At 39.8% G+C, this 25,074-nt stretch overlaps 1 protein-coding gene across 1 annotated transcript in view; it reads right to left on the bottom strand.

Moving 5' to 3' along the window:
* LOC142302309 (protocadherin gamma-B1-like) overlaps positions 1-25,074 on the bottom strand; it is a 111,853-nt gene that overhangs the window by 11,944 nt on the left and 74,835 nt on the right. Inside the window, exon 3 of the mRNA XM_075343374.1 lies at positions 6,847-6,905. Within this exon, the coding sequence (XP_075199489.1) occupies positions 6,847-6,905 (59 nt within the window). The remainder of the gene's footprint in view (positions 1-6,846; positions 6,906-25,074) is intronic.

Consider the following 25,074-nt stretch of genomic DNA (forward strand, 5'->3'; position numbering starts at 1 on the left):
CCACTGCTAAGGACAGGCAACAAGCAGAAGAGACTTGTTGGGGCTAAAGAACACAAGGAATGGACATTAGACCAGTGGAAATCTGTGCTTTGGTCTGATGAGTCCAAATTTGAGATCTTTTGATCCAACCACCGTGTCTTTCTAGAAAAGGTGAACGGATGGACTCTACATGGCTGGTTCCCACCGTGAAGCATGGAGGAGGAGGTGTGATGGTGTGGGGGTGCTTTGCTGGTGACACTGTTGGGGATTTATTCAAAATTGAAGGCATATAGAACCAGCATGCCTACCACAGCATCTTGCAGCGGCGTGCTATTCCATCTGGTTTGCGTTTAGTTGGACCATCTTTTATTTTGCAACAGGACAATAATAATAATAATAATAATAACAATGACCCCAAACACACCTCCAGGCTGTGTAAGGGCTATTTGACTAAGAAGGAAAGTGATGGGGTGCTACGCCATATGACCTGGTCTCCACAGTCACCAGACCTGAACCTAATCGAGATGGTTTGGGTTGAGCTGGACCGCAGAGTGAAGGCAAAAGAGCCAACAAGTGCTAAGCATCTCTGGGAACTCCTTCAGGACTGTTGGAAAACCATTTCCGGTGACTTCCTCTTGAAGCTCATCAAGAGAATGCCAAGAGTGTGCAAAGCAGTAATGAAAGCAAAAGGTGGCTACTTTGAAGAACCTAGAATATAAGACAGATTTTCAGTTGTTTCACACTTCTTTACGTATTTCATTCCACGTTTTTTAATTTATAGTTTTGATGCCTTCAATGTGAATCTACAATTTTCAGAGTCATGAAAATAAAGAAAACTCATGGAATGAGAAGGTGTGTCCAAACTTTTGGTCTGTACTGTATATGTATATATATATATATATATATATATAAAAAATAATTTTTCTCAGCTTCTCATTACCAGGCTCTCCACAGATCAGACACCATGACAAGTTCCTTTTAAGTCCATCCTCGATTGGGAACCAGTGTTGGACTTGAGTACTTTTGGCCCACCAGAAGAAATTGTCTTCAGCTGGACTCCTTGGTCCCATTATTGGACAGAACTAGAACCCATAAGATGGGCCAGTTCTACACTACTAGGAGCAGTTTAAAGGGATTATCCACTACTAGGGAGCACCCATTCTTTTTGGCCTGCATAAATTAAAACAAAATCTATATTTACTTCTTGGACCAGTACTTCTCCTCTATTACCCTATGTCCCTCGATGGTCTCCAGACATTTCTTATTTCCATCCAACATAAAGGACACTAACACAGAAACCTGAAAGCGGCATCGACCACTGATTGACTGCAGGGACATTGTTTGTCAGTAAATCAGTGTGTGATGTTGGCTGAGTGTAAAGGAGCAGTGCGGTCTAGAAGTGAGTACATATATTTCAATTCATTCAGCATCCTGGTACCATTAGTAAGGGTATGTGCGCACGTTGCTTTTTACCTGCTTTTTACCTGCTTTTTTGCTGCTTTTTCTTCTGCGCTGTTTAATGCCAAAATGGATGTGTTCTTCTATTCAAGCAAAGTCTATGGGAATTTGGGTTTCTTGTTCACACTATGTTGTTCAAAATGCTGCCTTTTTGTGGCAGAACTTTGGTCAAAAACTCAGCTTTGCAGTGCAAAACCCAAATGGCAAAAACAATTGACATGTTGCTTCTTTGAAAAGCTGAGTTTTTGACCAAAGTTCTGCCTCAAAAAGGCAGCATTTTGAACAACATAGTGTGAACAAGAAACCCAAATTCCCATAGACTTTGCTTGAATAGAAGAACACATCCATTTTGGCATTAAACAGCGCAGAAGAAAAAGCAGCAAAAAAGCAGGTAAAAAGCAGGTAAAAAGCAACGTGCGCACATACCCTAAAGGGTTGTGCAGTAGTGGTCCCCCCACTTGTTAAACCTTAACAAGCACAAACAAACATTGTGTTAAAATAAGGATAATGAAAATTGGGTTTATTGATGTACAGTCGTGGCCGAAAGTGTTAGCACTAGAGATGAGCAGACTCGTGGAAATTCGGATTTTGCTGGTCAAGTTGAACTTTTTTGAAGTTCGGTTTTGGACCCGGATGTGACCTGAACTTCATTTGTAGTCAATGATTGGCCTAAATACAGAGAGCCTTAAACAGAACACTTCTGGGGGCACATGGGTGTTTTTTTCCATTATTCTTTGTTTGGTGCACACTACATCCGATCACGCTGTTGTTACCCCCAGTGCAAACCGATGAAACACTGCAAGTGGATCGCAGTGGGCTGAGCACCGAGCGTACCTGACCACAGCGATGCTTGCGTGAGTGGTTTGCATACGTAAAGTACCTGAATTTTGTTTCCTTGGAAAGTCTGCATTCGTATCGAACACTGAACTTCAGGTTCACTCATCTCTAGTTGACACCTTTGAAATTGATCCAGATAATGAAGTATTGCTTTCAGAAAATTATAACAATTACTCGTTTTGTCATACACATGATTATTTCCTTTGTGTGTATTGGAACAACACACAAAAAAAGAAAAAAAATGTAAATTGGACATAATTTCATGAAAAACATCACCAAAGACGGGCAGGACAAAATAGCTGGCACCCCCAAATTAATGGTTGGTTGCACACCCTTTGGAGTGAATAACTGCTATCAATCATTTCCTATAACTATGAATAAGCTTCTTACACCTCTCAACTAGAATTTTGGACCACGCTTCTTTTGCAAACTGCTGTCATATATGGAGGTGCCTTGTTCCAACAGTTATTTGAAGATCTCTCAACAGATGTTCAATGGGATTTAGACCTTGACTCATTGCTGCTATTTCAGAACTCTCCAGCGCTTTGTTTCCATTTATTTCTAGGAGCTTCTTGAAGTATGTTTGGGGGTCATTGTCCTACTTGAAGACTCATGAACTAAAACGCAAACCTCTGACTCTATGCACTATATTGTGACCCAAATTCCTTTGGTAATTTTTAGATATCATGATGTCTTGCACACAGTCAAGGCACCCAGTGCCAGAGGCAGCAAAACAAACCTAAAACTTATTTGAACCTCCACCATATTTGACTGTAGGTACTGTGTTCTATTCTATGTAGACCTTATTCCATTTTCAGTAAACAGTAGTTTAGCTTATTCACATACATTTTGGCATATTGCATTCTAGTATTTTTAAGTTTTTGGAGATGATCTTTCAACCTTTAGATTGTTGATTTCTTTCATCAACTTTAGTTCTCAAGTCATCAGACAGTTCTCATGTCTTTTTTCTGTTCTCCATGCTTAATGTGGCGCACACAGACACACAATGCAAAGACTGAGTCAACTTCTCCCCTTTTTATCTGGTTTCAGGTATGATTTTCATATTGCCCACACCTGTTACTTGCCACATATCAGTTTGAAAGAGCATCACACCCACAATTTTGAAAAGGTGCCAATATTATACGGCCAATTTTTGCAGTTTTGTGTGTATGAAATTCTGTTTCATTTGCTTTTTTTCTCAGTTTTTTTGTGTTGTTCCAATAGACACAAAAAAATAAACATGTTTATGACAGAACATGTGTAATTGCAATTATTTTATGGGAGAAATGCTTCATTTTCTGGAACAATTTCAGGGAGCCAACACTTTTGACCATAACTGTATAGACTGACATCTATGAAAAAAATCGCACTCACACTTCTGCAACAATATCCATTAAATAGCTGGGGATTAAGACATGAATTATTTGTTGTTTGGGGGGGGTGGGGCTGGGGGTTGCCACATGTGACTGGTCACTGGACACCACTAATGAATATGGTTGGAGTAGTGTGTCTGCCGGAGGTAATTGGTGGCTGCTCTATTTCTGCTCATGTGATCAACTCTTGCTTGGCGTAAGAAACATCATTTTTTTTATTTACACCATTGCACTGATTTATTTTCTAACGTGTTTTTTTTCCAAAGCTGTTTTTTACATTAACCCATGTAGGACAACCAGAAGACAGATAAGAATAATCGAACTGGCCCCCACAAGAACTGGTGAATTCCCCGGTGGGCCCCTGAATTCTCCGACCACCCTCTTAGGGCATTAATTGACACAATATACTTGATTTCCTTATGTACAGACAAGGGCAGTATTGAGTCATTCATTTAACAAGCTACCCCAATTATTATATAGGAGCAGAGGTAATGTGTGAATGAGGGTGATGATATATTTCCTTATAGCTGAACTGTGGCCCCCAGAGTCAATATTACTGGTGGATCCTTGGCAGTGGCACCCAGGCCGACACTGCACATAGGTGTTAATATCATATAGCAAACAGTAAGGTGCACGTCTACTTTGTAGAAAAATATAGTACAAATATCAAATTACACTTCATATGCATTATATACAGGGTCTGGAAAAAAGTATTCATACACTGAACATTTCCACATTTTTTCATGTTACGCTCCATATCTAAAATGTATTTTTAGAGAATTTTATATGATATACCAACACAAAGTAGCAATTATTTGTGAAGTGTAAAGGAAATGATAAATGATTTTCTAAATATTAAAAATATATAAATCTGAAAAGTGTGATGTGCATTTGTATTCAGCCCCCTGTAGTCTAGTACTTCTATATAAAATCCTGAGTAACCAATTGCCTCCAGAAATCACCTGACTGGAAAAATTAAGTCCACATGTGTAATTTATTCTCAGTATAACTAAAGTTGTTCTGTGAAGGCTTTAGACGACTGTTTGAGAATATTAGGGCTCAAAAAAAGCATCATTAAAACCAAGAAAAAGACCAGACAGGTCAGGGAAAAAGTTGTAGAAAAGAGAAAAGCAGGGTTAGGTTATAAGTTATAACCGAAGCAGCCAAGAGACCCATGATCACTCTGGAGTAGCTGCACATATCCACAGGTCAGGTGGAAGAATTTGTCTATAGGACAACTATTAGACATATACTCAACAAATCTACCCTTTATGGAAGCATGGGAAGAAGAAAGTAATTTTTGAAGGCAAGCTATAAGACGTCCCATAGGCAGTTTGCAAAAAGCCCTATAGAAGACACAGTTAGCATGTGGAAGAATGTGCTCTGGTTAGATGAGACCAAAAGAAAACATTTTGGGCTAAATTCAAAATGTTATGTGTGGTGGAACACTATTACTGCACATCACACTGAAAAAACCATCCCCACCATCAAACATGGTGGTGACAGCATCATGCTGTGGGAATGCGTTTTTTTTTAGGAGGATGATGGATGGAGCTAAATACAGGGCAATCCTGGAGAAAAACCTGTTAGAGTCTGCAAAAGACTTGAGACTGGGGAGTAGGTTCATCTTCCAGCAGGACAACGGCCCTAAACATACTGCCAGAGCTACTATGGATGGTTCAGATCAAAGCATATTCATGTGTGTGAATGGCCTGGGCACAATCCAGAGATAAATCCCATTGAAAATCTGTGGCAAGACATGAAAATTGCCATTCACAGACACCTCATCCAATCTCACCCAGGTAGGGATATTTTGCAAGGAAGAATGGGCAAAAACTTCAGCCTCTAGATGTGCAAAACTGGTAGAGACTTATCCAAAAAGACTTGCAGCATTAATTGCAGCGAAAGTTGGTCCTACAAAATATACACTCAGGGGGCTGAATACAAATGCACGTCACAATTTTCAGATTTATGTTTTTAAAATATATAGAAAACCATGTATCTTTTCCTTTACACTTCACAAATACTTGCTAACCCTGTGTTAGTACATCACATGAAATCCCAATAAAATACATTTAATTTTGTGGGTGTAGTGTGAAAGACTGTGGAAAGTTCACAGCAGGGTATGAATACTATTTTAAGGCACTGTATATATTCATTAACAATTGTTACAGCATATATGCTCAATTTACACTACATTGACATTTGCCGTTGAATAGTAGAAATGAGTAGAACCTCGGAATTTTGGGTTCACCTAGTTCAGCCGGACTTTAGATAAAGTTCACTTCGGGACCCGGACTTGAGCTGAACCCCATTGGAAGTCAATGATTGGGCAGTCTACGCCCATATAAAGCCAGCCAAAAATAGAGCATTTTCAGGGGACGTAGGGTGGGTTTTTTGTTTTTGGACCCACTACATCCAAAAATGTTGCAAGCCAATCAGAGACTGCAAGTGGCTCGCAGTGGGCCAGCATCGAGCGTACCCGAACTCAGCGATGTTTAATCAAGTGGTTAGCATACGTAAAGCACCCCAATTCCAAACTCGGACACTGATTTTTTACAGTTGGCGTCTGCTCATCTCTATTGCCCAGGGCAAATCTAGCAAAACAGAAATGTGACTTGAAGTAAATGTAAAATATGCAAAAAGTTCTAGAGAAATCAAGAGACCCATAAAATCTAGATTACTGGTGGCTTATTCAAATAATTCTGGAGAAACTTGCCAAAAGTGATGTGTATAGGGGTGTCCAGACTACCGCAAATATTTTGGGAAAGAAATTCAACCTGTCTAACTCTTTGATCTCACAGTAGATAAGGCACTGGCTTCGGAGTCTGGTAGCACTGTACTCCTTTTTTTCCCTTAAGAACACATGGATGCATCCTTAACCGAACAAGCATGTATATGGATAGTAAACAGGAATATCTATCAACTATCAACAAGTATAATCTCCTAAATTATGTAATTAAACTGTCAGAGGCATTAATATAGTTGGTGCAGGGGTTGCAATCACACCCTTGACCTAGCCTAGGGAACAACAAAAGGCCTCTTTGGCCCATACGAGATGGCCTATTGGAGATTTTGCATTGAGGCTCATGAGCTTCAAGTTACAACATCACTGGAAACTATGACACTTTATAATACTTGGTACTATTTCTTTCTCCATTAGGAAATGTTACTATAGAAAAACATGGCAATAACTCACCCACTGGGTCCGGGTCTCTGTGCCTGGGTGAAACGCCAGTCCGTGTTAGGTTGTCCCTGCTGAAAAAAAACAGAAAAGTGTACTTAACGGGTATTCAGATCAGCCAGATTCTATTCTCTGCAAACAAAAATTCATCATTTTCGTTAGTTCACATGAATTACTTAGAGATCCACTTCTGAAGAAAACATGACACATAAAAGGTACTTTCCATAAAACTTACCATATGACACACCCAAGTATATAGTGTAGGAAAAATGATTATTGTGTTTTGTAAAACTTCCTGGCCCCTGATTTACCGGAGCTAGACAGTCTGAACACCAATATTCTTCATTTTTTTAGCGCTTTAGTGCAATGATCTGCAACCTGTGGCTCTCCAGCAGATGCGGAGCTATAACTCTACAGGTTGGACATCAACGCCATGGAAGAAGAAGGTATATAAGAGGGGAAATTTAAGGGGTAAACCAGAAGTTTGTAAACTAGCTCTTGATCTTCTCATTCATTGTTCAAACAAATTTGGTACAGCAATGAATATAAGTGAAAGCATGAAAAATAATCATCAAAATTATTATTACCAAATTTTGAAACTCATTTAGTGACAAAATATAAAGTTTGACAAGGTACACACTGCATGTGTGCTCCCGCTCAGTCGAACAAGCTCAGGAGGTATGCCCTCAACAGTGGCCACAGTCAGGATATATGCTGAGACATCCATCTCCCATAAGGACCCATTGTAAGTATAAATACACAACATAGGATACGTTTCTACGTTTCCTTGCAGTGTTCGCTGTATATCAAAGTCTAGCCTGCTTTGCTTTCCTATATAGAAAAACAAACAATATACTGCCTCATAGACAAAAAGGGAAAAATTAGAAAACCAGTCCCAACCACAAAATCCAAAGAATTCATTCAAAATGTATTAAAATCCAATGTGCACACAGCAGTATAGAGCATGGATAAACGTACATGGCAACGCGTTTCTGACCCTTACTTGTAATGCTTTTCTGGCACTTAAGGTTCTTAGTCATTGACTAAGAACCATAAGGGTCAGAAACGCGTTGTCGTGTACGCCTATCCATGCTCTGTACTGCTGTGTCCATTAGATGTTAATCAGTTTTGAAATAATTCTTTAGATTTTATGGTCGGGACTAGTACTGGTTTTCTATTTTCCCTCTTTTTTATTTAATAATTTTTTATTTTATTTTCCCTCTTTTTGTCCATTGAAGTTTTGATCATGCACTACCCAACCCAGGTGAGCTGATTTTTCTTTTCTTTCCTTTATATACCGCCATATACCTGCCAGACGGTGGAAAGAACACACTTTTGACCTCTGTCCGGTGAATGGCCACCTATAGGCCCGTTGCTGTGTAGCTTGGGGAAAGCTCGGGATATACACTGTAGAATAAGTGCACATAGAGTTTTGGGGGTACTTTGCACGTTGCGACATCGCTACTGCGATCTCGTCGGGTCAAATTGAAAGTGACGCACATCCGGCGCCAGTAACTACATAGCAAAGGGTAAAGCCTAGATGCACCGATAAACGATCGCAAAAGCGTCGTAAATCGGTGATCTGTGTAGTGTAGATGTTGTTCCTCGTTCCTGCGGCAGCACACATCGCTGTGTATGAAGCCGCAAGAGCGAGGAACTTCTCCTTACCTGCCTCCACCGGCTATGCGGAAGGAAGCAGGTGGGCGGGATATTTACGTCCTGCTCATCTCTGCCCCTCCGCTTCTATTGGCTGCCTGCCGTGTGACGTCGCTGTGACACCGCACGACCCGCCACCGTAGGAAGGAGGCAGGTCGCCGGCCAGAGTGACGTCACAGGGCAGGTAAGTGCGTGTGAAGCTGCCGTAGCGACAATGTTCGCTACAGCAGCTATCACAAGAGATCGAATCTGCGACGGGGGTGGGTACTATCGCGCTCTGCATCGCTACAATCGGCTAGCGATGTTGCAACGTGCAAAGTACCCCTTAGTCCTATTTGTTTCAACCAATGGTATAATTTCGACCTAACATTTCTAGTGATAGTAACATTTATTGATGCGTTTATGGCCACCAAAGAAAAATGTATGATATTTTACAATCACAAGAGAGAAAAATTCTATTAGTAATGCGACCAGTTACTATTAATGAAGGTATGACTGAATGTGGAACATGCTATGGTGGACTGCAGGCAAATCGACCCAATAATATTTGTGCATTAGAATCATTGACACATTTAGCTCTGCTACATCTGCATGAATTTTCCTTTTTCTATCACACAGCTGGATGGTTTTGAAATAAATAACACTGAAATACACATAAATCTGCTACTGTTCATGTTTTATATTGGAAATGTTTATTACACTTGGCCCAATACTGTTATCCGAATGTATTTCCATAATACTGAGAATATTACATAAGATTATAAAAAGACATAAAAGCAAACAGTTGCTCTAATAAATTCCACAACTAAACAGATTCATTCATTGGCAAGCAAGTATAAATTACAGAGAACTTCCGATCTCCGGCTTTGAGTTGCGACGTCTTTCTTCGTTGTGTTTCGCTGTAATTACTATTACTATTACTATTCTTGCTGTTTTACACAAAACTTTGCCACAACATCTGTATTTTATTAACCAGATACAATGTGACACATTCCGGACCCCGCTATACAGTCCTGTGGTATGTGCCATTGGAACCCGCACAGCTCCTCACATCGCCTTGTGGCTGTGAATGGTACTGCAGTCCTCTCCCAGTCAAAGCCCCTTCTATCAGCTGATCAGTGGGGGCTCTAAACATTAGGCCCTCACTGATCTGATCTTTATGACCTATCCTAAGAATAAGTTACGAATAATAAAGTTCATAGAAAACCATAGTTAGTTATGTACTAACACCACTGGAACTTTGACTATTGAGGTATTATTATAGGCAACTCCAACTTTTCTTCATGTGTGATATCAAGGGTTTTCTTTGCCAGGGACCTCACACAGCTAAATAAAATAAACATAGGTGTTCTGAAAAATGTACAATTAGTCAAAAACATTTCTTTATAACCCCACAGAGCTGGAATTTCAGGAAAACACTCATCAGCCAAACAATTCCCCATAGCTCAGCTTCCTATGAGTCACTTACAGAGGTGGAGGATGGGAATAGTAAGATACTGGAATTGACTGATACTTTCAAGTTGTGAGTGGAGTTTGGCTTAAAGGGAACCTGTCACCACTTTTTTTGGCTATAAGCCACCACCACCGGTCTCTTATATACAGCATTCTAACATGCTGTATATAAGAGCCCAGGCCACTTTGAGAACATAAAAAACACTTTATAATGCTTACCTAACGGTTGCTGCGGTGAGCCATATGGGTGTCTCCGTTCTTCGGTGCCGGCGCCGCCTCTTTCGGCCATCTACGTCCTTCTTCTGAAGCCTGTGTGCATGACGCGTTTACGTCATACACACTCGCCGGTCCCGCGCAGGCACACTACAATACTTTGGTCTGCCCTGCTCAGGGCAGATCAAAGTGCACCTGCTCAGGACCTGAATGCCGGCGAGTGTGTATGACGTCGGACGCGTCATGCACTGCGGCTAGAGAAGAAGGAGGACGAAGATGGCTGAAAGAGGCGGCGCCGGCACCGGAGAATGTTTTATATACATAGATTATACATAGATACAAAGAATCAAATCTGACTCACACATCCTAACAGAATAAAGTAAAGGTGAATTTCTCACGTCACATCACCACTTGTGAGAAATTCCGGGCATGCCGCTGACCGGCAGTAACTTATGAAGCTTCGTTCTGAGAAAGTTCTCAGAACAAAGCCCCATAAGAATCAATATCAATAAGCGTAGTGAGACATTACTTCTTTGGATTACATCGGAACTTTGAGGATTTCTTTTTAATTAATAAATTGGTGAATGAGGGAGTGTGGGGTAGTGTTTCTTCAAATAAACTTTGTTACCCTGTGGGTGTGGGTGGTTGTCTGATAGATTCCTCTCCATTACTAACCCCTGGGCTTGACGTCAGCTGTCATTTCACAGCTATCAACCCCAAAAATATTACCTTGATTACCACAGCACCAGGGTAAAAGGGAAGAGCCGGACAAAGTGTCAGAATTGACGCATCTAATGGATGTGCCACTTGTGGGCTATTTTCAGGCTGGGGAGGTACAAATAACCATTGGCCTTCCCAGTCTGATACTAGCCCTCAGCTGTTTGCTTTACCCGTGCTGGTTATCAAAACTAGGGTGGAGCCCACACCATTCTTTAAAAATTATTTATTTAAATAATTAAAAAAAACACTGTGGGATCCCCTCTATTTTTGATAACCAGCTAATGTAAAGCTGACAGCTGAGAGTGGCTAGCCCGCAGTTGTCTGCGATACCTGTGCTGGTTATCAAAATAGGCAGAAGCCCAGGTTTTTTTTCTGGCTGTCTGTGTTCGAGTCCCAGTGTTCAGTAGGAACCGGGATTCACTCATTATTACACACTCATTATTACACACAATTATTAGCCAATTTTAATAGATAGATTTTATATAGTAAGTTTAGTTGCTAAGATCCAGACTCGCCATGTACTTCTGCTCTCTCTTGTGACCCAAAGTGAACCTGATGATCACACACTTTCATTTCCACTGCCTAGAAAACCAGATCATCAGGGGATTTCAGGCAATCCCAGCACTGGGATTATTTGTATCATGTGCTGAATTACCATTTTCAGCGGATGTTACTCTCTATGTTAATGAAGGTTTCTCAAGATGATTTTGCATGTCCTCTGCTTTTATATTAAGAATTGGTAATAACAAGATTTCTATCACTAAACAGCTTTTTTATATACCGAACATTTTATATATCTATATATATATATATATATATATATATATATATATATATACATACATATATATATCTATACACACTGCCATTGTCTCTGTGAATACATACATCTCCGATCCTCTTAACCATATGACACATTTGCATATGTTTAGGAATCCTCCTTAATTAAAAAAATATCCTGTTGAAATCATAAAAGGGTTTTCCAGTCCGAAAGAAAAGTCTTCAGTCACTCTATATAATTGCAGAGTGCTGAATCATGATAGTGTGTGATGTGCACATTGTCACGATTTGCATGTGACCACATGTGTGTGATTTGCAGTCACATACTGACTAGACTTTCCTGTGCTTATCTCAATACAATATTGAGAGAAGCCAGATGAGAAGCTGGTGGGCATGTGATCAAAAATATGCAAATTACTTACATATGGTCATGTGACCATCCACTTGCACAGGAACTTTAGGGAAATTATCGCACACTGTCAAGATTTAGCAGTCTGCAAACACATAGAGTAACTGCAGACTTTTTCTTCAGCCTGGAAAACTCATTTAAATCAATCTCATTTCAAAGCAATTTCTCAAGGAAGCCATTTTATCTGGGAAAGTTGGGTAAAAAAATAGGATCCCATTTATAGCAACCAGTTTACTTAGAGCCCATATAAATGAGCCAAATGCAGCAGGTAACAGACCACTGATTGGCCACATGCACGTGAAAATCGTTTAATGGTCGTTTAGACAGGCTAACCCAAATTTGATACGCACAGAACAATAAATAATTATATTTTGATCATTCTCATTAATGTGATCCTTCTGTGTGCACAGAACTTCATGTGATCAGTAGCATGTCGCCTATCTACACAGGATGATAATTTTTTGAAAATATGTGCACCCAACAAACTAACGTTTTGAATGTTCTTCAGGTAATTACCAGACTCTTTAGATGGGCGGATAATAGGAAAAATACACTACTGCAAACACTCATTGTCCAATTATTGGCCCATGGAAAATGAGCATTAAAGGGAATCTGTCACCAGGATTTATCACCTAATCTGAGATCAGCATAACGTAGAGATATAGACCCTGATTCCAGCGATGTGTCACTTACTAGGCTGCTTCATGTAGTTTTGGTAAAATCACTGTTTAATCAGCAGTAGATTATCATTACAGGACTACTTGGCATGCTGCAGGTAGTCCAGCACATTCATGCTTGTTCTGCAGCAAAGAAAACAGTGATTTTATCTAAATGACACAACAGCTTAGTGACACATCGCTGGAATCAGGGTCTCTACCTCTACATTATGCTGTTCTCAGATGGGAGAGAAAAAACATGGTGACAGATTCCCTATAATTTTGCGATAAGATATTGGAGATGGGAAGACCACTTTAGGCATCACAGAAGAAATTAAGCCTGGTTAGAAAACTGATAAACCATTAGAAATCTCTCATATTGGTGAGATTTGTCCTTTGGGGCTGCAGGAATGCTGAGTAAAATCATATGTAGAAGCAGCAATACTGACTGTAAAGAACATGGACCGATGTCTATGGATTATTTTTTAATTGTATGAGAAAATGCATTTACTCAAGCTATAAATACACAATTAATCAGATCTCATGCACAAGATTGTATTATGGGTCAGAGCAGTAAGGAGCAGCACTAGGGCACCAAGATATATCTGTATCTGTATCATTTTGAATGCAGACATACAGGTTTAGTTTCAGATATCCGATGCTATACTTGCGGCTTTATTGTTCAAATTACTACATCTGTTTTGCCGAAACTAAAAATGTAATTAAATATACTAATTTGGGCGCTTGGTGCACCCTTGGTGTTGCTAAGAAGCTCAGTGCACCGTTACCCTGCTTGCTTGCATGCCCCGCCTCCCTCACTGATGATTGACAGCCTAGGGCATGCAATGCCTGCAAAGAAAGTTCATGCATGTCAGTCACCAGGGAGGGACGTGGGGTCAGGCAAATATTGGACGAACGGTACACTGAGTGTCTTTGAAACACAGAGGGTGCGTCAAGGAACCTTATTTGCATATTTGATTAAATTTCAATTTTGGAGGCGGCAATTAGAACACTAACAGTATGATTTTTATATGGTCTGTATCCCCTAAGACTTTATGTCTTTAGGTTGTGCTGTCAGTTTGGGCTGACAGGTTCCCTTTTTAGATATTCCCACTGACAGGAGAATTTCTTATTTATCAATTAGAAGCCGAACACATCGGCTCACATCTGCTGCCCCACCACCGTGCGGAGCCGCCTCCCCACCACCGTGCAGAGCTGCCACCCCACCTACACCCCACCTACTGTCTCCTCCCCAATATCCTATAGAATGTAAGCCTGCAAGGGCAGGGTTCTCTTCCCTCTGTACCAGTCTGTCTACTGTACTTGTATATGTATTCTGTATGTAACCCCCTTCTCATGTACAGCACCATGGAATCAATGGTGCTCTATAAATAATAATAATAATAATAATAATTGAAGTCTTCGTAATCATTTATGAGGAGACACCTCAAAATTACCTTTCAGAAGCAAAATATAACAGTGTCTGTCTTTCTATAATTACATCTGTTTTTTTCATAGTAAAGGCCCAGTTACACGTTACGACGTATCTAACGATATATCGCCGGGCTCATGGATTCCATGACGCACATCCGGCGTTGTTAGCGACGTCGTTGTGTGTAACAGTGCTGAGCAAGTGTTAACGATCAAAATACTCACCTTATCATTAATCGTTGACACGTCGTTCATTTTCAATAAAATCGTTGCTGTTGCAGGACGCTGGTTGTTCATCGTTCCTGCAGCAGCACACATCGCTACGTATGACACCGCAGGAACGAGGAACATCACCGTACCTGTGGCCGCCCACAATGAGGAAGGAAGGAGGTGGGCGGAATGTTACGCCCGCTCATCTCCGCCCCTCCGCTTCTATTGGGCGGCCGCTTAGTGACGCCGCTGTGACGCGAATGAAGTGCCCCCCTTAGAAAGGAGGCGGTTCGCTGGCCACAGCGACATCGCTAGGCAGGTGAGTCCCATGTGACGGGTCCTAACGATGTTGTGCGCCACGGGCAGTGATTTGCCCGTGACGCGCAACCAACGGGGGCGGGTGCTTTCACCAGCGACATCGCTAGCAATGTCGCTGCGTGTAAAGACCCCTTAATACTCCAAAGGAAAAACTGTAAACAATCACATATTACCCCAGCCTTAACTCATAAATCGATTCATTCCCAGTTCACCAAATAAGGAACTTGTAACTATTATCTATTCTAGGATAAGACTTTGTTTGGCCCTCAATAAATTTTTATCTTTTGCCCAATTGCCCAGACAGAAGAAGCCTAGATAAACATTTTGGACAATAGCTTACACTTCTCCTCTTCATACATCAGCAGATACTGAGTCATGAGTACAAAGAACTACAATTCATTATAATATCCAGCTATTAATATGAGACTAAAATTTCTATAACACTACTTATAATGAATACAGACTATCTCATATTAATTCAAGATTAAAATTCTTATAACATCCAATTTTGCGTAGAACCTATAAATATCGAGCATCATATGCCACCAAACAAAAATGTCACCCTTAACCGTGCAGAAAGTGTAAACTAGTGATGAGACATATGATGATACATCAGGTTCTGATCAGATACTTTGTAATGACCTCTGTACTCCAATATCTCCCTCCTCCGGACTGCAGGATCCATGGTCTTCAACACAACCCAGCTGTACATATAAGAGGTTTAGAAGATTTATCCGCACTGTTGGAGTGACCTAATGCCGCCCACTCTTACTTGTAGGAGCGCTGATCTAACCTGTTCTCGTATGTTGGAAGGAACTGAACTATTACTCAATCTGTTTGCTATTCTATTATTTTACAGGAACAGAAGCTAGGACTGAGTAATCGTATATCACAGCCTGAAAAATACGCAAGTGGATAGTGAGAGTTATCACTAGAGATGGAAATAGTGCATTCAACAGACGTGCACTGAGATTGTCATGATTTACATTCGTCATTTTCCACAATAGAGTACAGAGCCACAGAAAACCCACTATACACAAGAAAAGCATACAAACTACATGGATGAGTCAAATCTAGGACACATCACTGCAAGGAGCAGTAACCGTGCTAATCATTCAGCCACCGCATTGTCCAAGGTAGCAATGGTCCAGATTTATGTGATTAGATTGTTTCAGGTTTAAAGTGGTTTTTCACTACTGGACCCGGTCGGACCCGGTATAAAGTAAAATCAGTGTATACTCACCTGCAAAGATTTGGTGCCACTGTTCTCGCAAAGTGAAGGGACATTGTTGTGTCATGTGCAGGGTGTACATCACCACTGGGAACAGTAATACCAACATCACTGGAGGTGAGTATACACTGTTCTCATTATGCGGTCCAGAATTGATTAAAATGGGGCTGCGAAGAAGAGAACAACCTCTTTAATTTTGTTTTAACCAAAAGGTTCTGAAATGGACATGAAAACAGGATAATTGACCGCACCAGGTTGCATGCAATTTTTTCCTGTTTTGCTTAAAGGGAGTCTGACACTAGGTTGTTGCCACCTAATCTGATAGAAGCATAACGTAGATGCAGAGATCCTGATTGCAGCGATGTGTCCCTTACTGGGCTGCTTCGTGTAGTTTTGATAAAATCCCTGTTTAATCAGCAGTAGATTATCATTACAGGACTACTTGGCTTGCTACAGGTAGTCCAGCATGTTCATGAGCTCTGTATAACTGCTAAATCTGCAGCAGCAAAAACATTGATTTTATCAAAATGACAGCAAACAGCTCAGTAAGTGACACATTGCTGGAATCAGGGACTCTGTCTCTACATTATGCTGCTCTCAGATGGAGGAGCAAAAACCTGGTGACAAATTCCCTTTAATTTTTTCTTAACCATAAGGTTCTAAAATGGATATAAAAACAATACCACGTGACAAACATAAAAGTTTGCATGCAATGTTTTCCTGTTATACCTAAAGCCCCTTTAGAGATCTATCCCTCCCAACACTCCAATACGACTCACCCTTGTTCTTTATGACATTGCCTCTGCCAGACTTCTCTGGCATTGGCTTTTTCCTGGGTAGAACAAAAGTATCCAACAGGCTGAATCGTTGTCTCCCCGGCATTATTATTAGGGGCGCACATTAAACTTTCGACCAATCGGGGTGTTTTAACAACTTTAGTCTAATATAGTGTTAGAATATTACTTTAGATTGCTGCATTAAAGAATTTACTTTATCAGAGATCCAATAATAACAAAAGCTTAAATATGTTAAAACAAGACGTAAAAACTGACTTCTACCTTAAATACTGCCATATTAGAAAAATGAGTCGAGTTGAAAAGACTTCAATTTCGCACTCCGGGAGATTTATGCAAATCAGTTTTCTGTAACATTTTTGCATAGATCACTACTGAGCCAAACAGAATAGAAGCAATCTGTTATAGGTGGGTGTTATGCGTAAGTAAATTTATATGATTAATGCTGTAGGGGGATTAAAGTTGGCACTTGGTAGTAATAAAAAAAAGTACAAAAGCACAATGTCACAAAATAAAGAGCAGAATACGTAATAACAGTGCAAAATGGGATAGTTCTCACCTGAGAAGCATCTCTCATGGTATTAACATCTGTAGTTTTGTCGAACAGCTCTCCCATTGTAGGAATTGTGAAAGGCTTCAGAAGTGTGAGATTGATATTTTCCGCTCCTTGGGAAAAATATGTTCGGTAGCAGTGGCCTTCTGGATTGGCAGAATCTGTCCTAACCTCCATGTACTTTAGTGTGCCATCCATGTTGAAATACAGTGTTGGTTGTTGAATCCCATGGCAGCTGTCTTGATTTGATGGATTTAAGAACCAGCAAGGATATTGGCACAAGTGAAGGTCTCTTTTAAAACATTTTACTACCAACAGCATCAAAGTAACCAAAAACGCCAAGGTAATGGCCACCAGTGAAATGACCAGGTACATCAGTATGTCAGTGCTGTTTCCTGAATACAGAAGAGAAAACGATGTTCTAGAGCTATCGGCGTTGTTCATCAAGGCCACAAGAAGTGTAACGGTAATGGATAAAGATGGGTATCCCTTATCGCTGATCGATAACACAAGCTTCTGCTGGGATTCATCAGTTGGCAAGAAATTCCGGACAGTTTTAATTTCTCCAGAATAAGATGATATATTGAAGGGGAAATCGTTGACCGGTTCCACAAAACTATAGGATAACAAAGCATTTTGGCCTGAATCTGAATCCAATGCAGACACTTTAGTGACCAAGTAACCCACCGGCACAGTTTTCGAGATATTTAGCTCTCTGGAAAACTTTGGGTATAGCAGCTTTGGAGGGTTATCATTCATATCCAAAATAAAAATATACAAAGTCATATTGGTAGACAGTTTTGGATCTCCATCATCCTCTACTTGAGCAATGATTTCTAAAACATTAACCTGTTCATAGTCAAATGAGCTGGTGGCATAAATGACTCCACTTATGGTGTTGATTGCAATGAAAGATGAGACAGTTACATTTCCAACCTGGTATTCAACTATTGAATAGGTAAATTTGGCATTCGTGCCTTCATCTCGATCAAAAGCAGATAATGTATAAAGTGAATGTCCGGGTTCATTGTTTTCAAGGATAAATGTATTGAAATCTTCATTTAAGAACATTGGTGGATTATCATTAACATCAGAAATATTTACTGTAATTGTAACCTTAGAGGACAGTGGTGGAAATCCCAAATCCCCGGCAGTCAACACTACTTCATATAGTGAAACATCTTCTCTATCAAGGGGGTTACTTACAATTAAAGCATAGTGGTCCTTGAATGACTTTATTTTAAATGGTCCATCAGGTGACAGAGACAATTGTACTTCCCCATTTTTTCCTGAATCCATGTCAATTATGGAAAAAAGTCCAATAGTTGTTCCAACAACGGTGTCCTCAGGAATCTCACCCAACAGGGACGTCAGCAATATCTGTGGCACGTGATCATTGACATCTTCAATTGCTATCTGAACGATGCAGCTGCCCTCCATTTGTGGAATGCCTTTGTCTTTCGCTCGTACAGTAATCTCATAAAAGTTAGAGGTCTCAAAATCCAAAATTGCATTTGTCGTAATAATTCCCGTGTCTGGATCAAGAGAAAATAACTGTCTGACGGAAACTGGTGTGCGACCATCCAAAAAGTATTCTATTTCAGCATTCACACCCTCATCCAAATCAGAGGCATTTAACTGAATTATTGGAGTGTCCGGAGGTAGATTTTCTGTGACATTTATTCTATAGAACGTCTGTTGAAACATGGGAGCATTGTCATTGAAATCTAAAATAATGATCATTATTTGTGCTGCCCCAGACTTTGGAGGGTCTCCACCATCGAAGGCAGTGAGGATGAGCTGATAGTCTCCTCTCTCCTCTCTGTCCAGAACCTTCTCTATGACCAGTTCTGGAGACCGAGCGCCATCGTTTAGACTTCTCGTGGACAGTGAAAAGTACATGTTTGCACTTAAACTATATTGTCTAACCCCATTGATGCCTGAGTCTCGATCTTGCGCTTCTTCTAAAGGGAACCTGGCACCTGGATATGCAAATATCTCTGTTATTTTTATCATTTGCACTGAGCTTGAGAACATTGGAGAATTGTCATTTATATCTAAAATTTCGACTTCCACTCGATGCAACTCCAAAGGTTTTTCAAGCACGACTTCTACAGTCACTAAACATTGTAAGGTAGAACCACACATGCTTTCTCTATCTATAGTCCTATTTACAAAGAAAGTGCCATTGTGTTGGTCCACAGCAAAATACTGACCACCTCCTGATGACTTTAGCTGTACCCTACGCTCAGACATAATAGCTGTTGGTAGACCCAAATCATATGTAATATTGCCAACTAAGGTGCCTACTTCTGCCTCCTCCAACACAGAATATTGAAGGTTTTTAGAAGATCCAGAAGAGAAAAATAGAATGATTACTTGCCATTTCCAAACTGTTGTGGAGATCTGCAGACCCATTATTTCAATGTCATCCCTAGTGTGATATGTCCTGCTGAAGCCACATGTAAATGTATATGAGCCCAGCCCGTGTCTCAAGTATGTACAGGGTTTACATTGTAATGTCAGCTGTGCATTCTCCTCTACAAAATATGGCCATGGAGATTACTAAAATGGAATATGGGGAGGAGAAAATACTACACCCGCACATACAAGAGTTTTAATAGTAAAAAAAGTAGCAAAGTTTTCAGATAATTTATCACGTCTATCAAAGAAAAGTTACAAAAATGTTTCGAAAGCACTGACTAGTATAATGCACTTAAAAAGTAGTAAGAAAGTAAAAAAGCAAAAATTAGGAATGTGTTTGAACTATATATAGAGTAGTGTACAACACCACTTATTACTGCTCCATCATCCATAATAATTAAAAAAATATATAATTTTCTCCTTCGATTTGTTTTGCTTATTAGCAAATCTGACATCATCATTCAAGACATTGCAGAAGTTCATGTAAGAAATGGGAAATGTGCTGCCCTCTGCTGGATCTATTCAATATATATGGAATGTGAAATCCAGAAATAGCTGCCTGGGGCTCTTATCTAGTATGTGCTCTAGATGATGTATCGATCAAACTACTTTATAAATTGCAGGAAAATCCAATTAAAAAAAACAATCATCATATAACAGAACAGAATATTGGCCATCTAATTATAAATATTGCACTTTATAAAGCGTGCCTCTAAGTAAAAAAGCAACAGCAGCAACATATGAACTTGTTACCAATTAACTATGCAACGTACAAACCCCAAACTAGGCCCTATCTCACCTGTGCTGTGTCCCTCCACTCAAACTGCCCGGAAATAACGTCATCACTTTCATTGACAAGTTGCTTTAACTGCGGGAAGTTCAAAGACTTCATCATGTTCAGTGTGTCCCTATTAATGTCTGACGTACCACCTGCCTTGGAGTATTGCTTTTGTAGACTTCCTGGCATCATAGACACCTCCATGTACCTGAGCGTGCTATTGGGGTTCAGCTGTAAAGTTTTTTGGGTATGCCCGATGTAGTTGTTCATTTCAGAGTTGGTCATTTGCCGTTTGCTCCTAAGACATTTGGTCAGCAAAATAATCAATGTTACAAATGATACTACACTTATGGCAACAAGAGAAATAATAAGATACATAGTTATGTTGGGGGTTTGTTTGGCGCCAGACGGTAGATCTGCAGAATAACGGCTTTCTTTGGATGAGCCATCTTCTAAAGAAATTACTAAGGTGGCTGTAGAGGACAATGCAGGTGTCCCATTATCTTTTACCACGATACATAGGTTTTGCAATAAGGAATCTGTCTCTTGGAAGCCTCGAGCCAATCGGACTTCCCCAGTATGAGGAGCAACTTTAAATAATGTGAGATCTGTTGCTTTAGCGATGTTATAATTGAGCCACGCATTGTATCCAGAATCGGCATCAACCGCTACAACTTTAGTTATCAAAGAACCAGCTGGAAGAGACCTTGGAATCGGCTGCTGTGCTGGAAGATGTCGTGAATTTCCTGGATAAAGTATTGAAGGGTGATTATCATTTTCGTCCAGAATGTGCAAATAGACCGTACTGTTTGATGATAATTTTGGGGTTCCAGAATCCTCTGCTCTGATTGTGAACTGAAGAACCTGAGCTTGTTCATAATCAAATGATTGCTGGGCATAAATGTTCCCATTCTGAGTGTCCATGTAGATGAAGGACATGGCCGGGGACCCATTGATGAGACTGTTAATTATGGAAAAAGTGATCTGTGCATTTTCTCCAAAATCCTTGTCAGATGCTGAGACAGTACAAAGTAACGCTCCCGGCTTATTGTTTTCTTTTATGTCTACATTGACCACTGATCTTTCGAAGCTTGGTGGGTTATCGTTGACATCTGTGACAGTTATGTTTATTGCTGTTTGTGTCTTAAGTTGAGGATCTCCAAAATCTGTCGCCTGAAGTATTATTGTGTATTGACTTGCTTGTTCTCTGTCCAGGAATCCATGTGTAACAAAGGAATAATGGTTTTGAGTGGATGTGATAGTAAATGGAAGATCTGTAGAAATTTCTAATTGTACTTCCCCGTTTTTGCCGCTATCTTGGTCACTAACTCTTAAGAGTCCCACAGTGGTTCCTGGAGGGGTATCCTCTGGAATGGATGATACCAAAGAAGAGATAAGAATTTCAGGAGCATTATCGTTGACATCTTCAATATCCACTTGGATTACGCAATGTCCTTCCATTTCTGGCATCCCATGATCCAGAGCCTTAACTGAGATTTCATAAGAATGATGCTTTTCATAATCCAGTTGTCCCTTAAGTCGTATATCTCCTGTTTTACTGTCCAAACTAAATACGTTGGTTATATCATCTGATGATATGTCTTCAAAGGTATAACGAATCTCCCCGTTGGGGCCTTCATCCTTATCTGTTGCATTTAGTCTTATTACAAGAGTATTTAACTGTGCATTTTCTTTTAAACTAATCTTATAGAATGCATTATCAAACACCGGGGCATTGTCATTCTGATCTATCACAATAATCGTGATTAAACATGTTCCGGATCTAGGTGCACTGCTACCATCGAAGGCAGTCAGGACCAATCTGTGCTCCCCTTGTTCTTCCCTATCTAGAGCTTTTTCAAGGACAAGAACAGGGGAGGGTCTTTCATTTTTTCGGGTCTGTACATTTAAAGAAAAATATTTGCTTTGACTTAATTTGTAGGTGCTCACGGAGTTGATACCCAAATCAGGATCTTGAGCTCTTTCTAGAGGAAATCTCGTACCCACTGCAGCTAGCTCTGTAATTTTTATGGTGCGTTCTGCGTTCTGAAAAACAGGTGAGTTATCATTCGTATCCAGAATTTCTATTTCCAAGCGATAAAGTTCCAGAGGCTTCTCGAGAACGATTTCCACAGGCAGAATACAGTTTACATTTGTGCCACATAACTTCTCTCTGTCTATTCTACTCCTTACTATTATTTCTCCGCTTTCTAGATTGAGAGCAAAGTATTGCTGGCTTTGTTCAGACCCCAGCCTCAGAGCTCGTTCTGAAATCCCCGCTGTGTTTAATCCCAGATCCTTAGCAACGTTGCCTACTAAAGTCCCAGGCTCCGACTCTTCGAGTAAAGAATATCTCAGCTGTGCAGAAGCTAGTTTCAAGATACTGACACAAAATAAACCCATTACTTGCCAGTGCCGGGAACTGCAGACTCCTTTCCGCTCCATTTGTAAATGTTTTCAGGATGAAAGACGATGAAACGTGGGAAAATAAAATGAACACGACGTGAGAGAGAGCAGAGCGGCTCTGTCTGCTCCAATGTGCTTTGCAGATCTGCTTTCCCGGACTGCTGTCACTTTAGTGCGCTGCGCAGAGACATTGAATGGTAACAATAGAGTTTCCAAGAGAAGAAATCATGTTGCCATCTAGTGGTAAAATTTTAAACAGCATTAGAAAAACAACATGTACTTTTCCTTTGGATGCTTTTCACATAGCAACAAAGGTACTAATCTCCCTCGAAAACCTCGACAAAGCCTCCTGATCTTTGTTAAATGATCAGATTACAAAATTAATCAAGATGGACCGTAAGCCAAAAACAAAGAGCTGACTTACTGCAGAAAGCGGCATTACATGTTCTACAGTAAACAAGAAAAAATTATATATATATATATATATATATATATATATCTGTCTGAAATGGAATACACCAATAGAGTCAAGACACGATCACTAAAAGACAACAAATCAGCAGCCAAACCATAGCGTGTCGAAAACAGCCACGTCCATTCAATATTCTTTAGGAAAAATAGTGATGTATATTATATATGTACGAAACTTATTATTATGAACAATATGAATTGGTTTTCATGTTATTCTTGATAAATGAGTCACTGATACAATAAGAAAACAAAACAAATTTACCAAACACATTTACATTAAAATGGGTCCACGAATATATATGTGATATGTTGGTTATGTCAACAACAACAGATTATCCCGCCTGCCCTGGGTATCTGGAGACGTCAGTAATGTTATTGTCAAACCTTACATTAAGAGTATGGGCGTTCGTTATGAATTTGTTACAAATCCTAAAATTCTGCCAGGAAAAACGCAGTATAAAATACTTACCTTTTTTATGCATTTTCCCCCATTCATTAGAAAAGGTGAAAAATACTGAAAGAATTGACATGCTGCAGATATGAAACTGCCTCAAATCTCCAAAGTAAAAAATAAGCAGCGTGAGGATGACTATGATGGTACTTGACTGTGTCAAAACTTTCCAAAAAGAAAAGCGACAAACAAGAAAACAGCAAATACTTAATATGTGCACATACCCTTCTAGGTATAGTGAATATCATTGTGTGTATATATATATATATATATATATATATATATATACATTGCCATGGGTAACCATGGATACCTAAGGTCTTACTGAATCAGGAGAACTATATATATATATATATATATATATATATATATATATATATATAAAATCAACTGAATGATACTCACTATACCTAGAAGGGTATGTACACATGTTAAGTATTTGCTGATATATATATATATATATATATATATATGATACAGAATTCACATTCTACATTCACTGCACTTAATCATGAAGATAAGAACGGAGGGCACTCACCGTTTTTAGGCAGAAGAAAACTTGTATTTATTAGTTACATGGAGAAGGCATAAAATAGGACGGAGGGGTGAGGGACTGCCACACGCGGATGACAGCTGTTACGCACCGGCAACCGGCGCTTTGACAAGTCCCTCTCCAAGATCCTATCCCAATATGCAGTAGGTGTAATAATAATATTAGCAAAGACCTCCAATTAGAAATGTAGTATAGTTCGTCTAATTAACTATGTTGCTTACCTTAAGTTCAGGACAATGCAGGACCTTAGGTATCCATCCTTCCCATCCATGCATATAGTCACAGTTAGTTACTTGTGGTCATAACAATAGATACCGAAGGTCCTGCAATGCCCTGAACATGAGGAAAGAGACATAGCTAATCAGGAAAACTATACTACATTTAGAATTGGAGGTATTTGCTAATTTTCTTATTATTACACCTACTACATATTGGGATAGGATCTTGAAGATGGGAAAACCCCTTAAAGTAAATTATTTACTGTTTTTGTATCTCAGGTGATTATTTGTTTTTATATCCACATCCATCCCATCCACGTGTATTTCACTTATGGAATGGTGCTCGCTAACTTTGTCTTTCACCTGTATAACCCAAAAGAAAAAACAGGTTTTTCGCCGCGCTTGAAGACCACAGACATTGGTGTCAAACAGATGATTCTTTTTATTTCATTCCTACGCGTTTCGGAGAACCCATTTGTCTCCTTCTTCCTTTTCCCTGAAGAAGGAGACAGTTGGGGT

Source organism: Anomaloglossus baeobatrachus, chromosome 4 (assembly GCF_048569485.1).
Source record: "Anomaloglossus baeobatrachus isolate aAnoBae1 chromosome 4, aAnoBae1.hap1, whole genome shotgun sequence".
In the NCBI taxonomy this organism is placed as follows: domain Eukaryota; kingdom Metazoa; phylum Chordata; class Amphibia; order Anura; family Aromobatidae; genus Anomaloglossus; species Anomaloglossus baeobatrachus.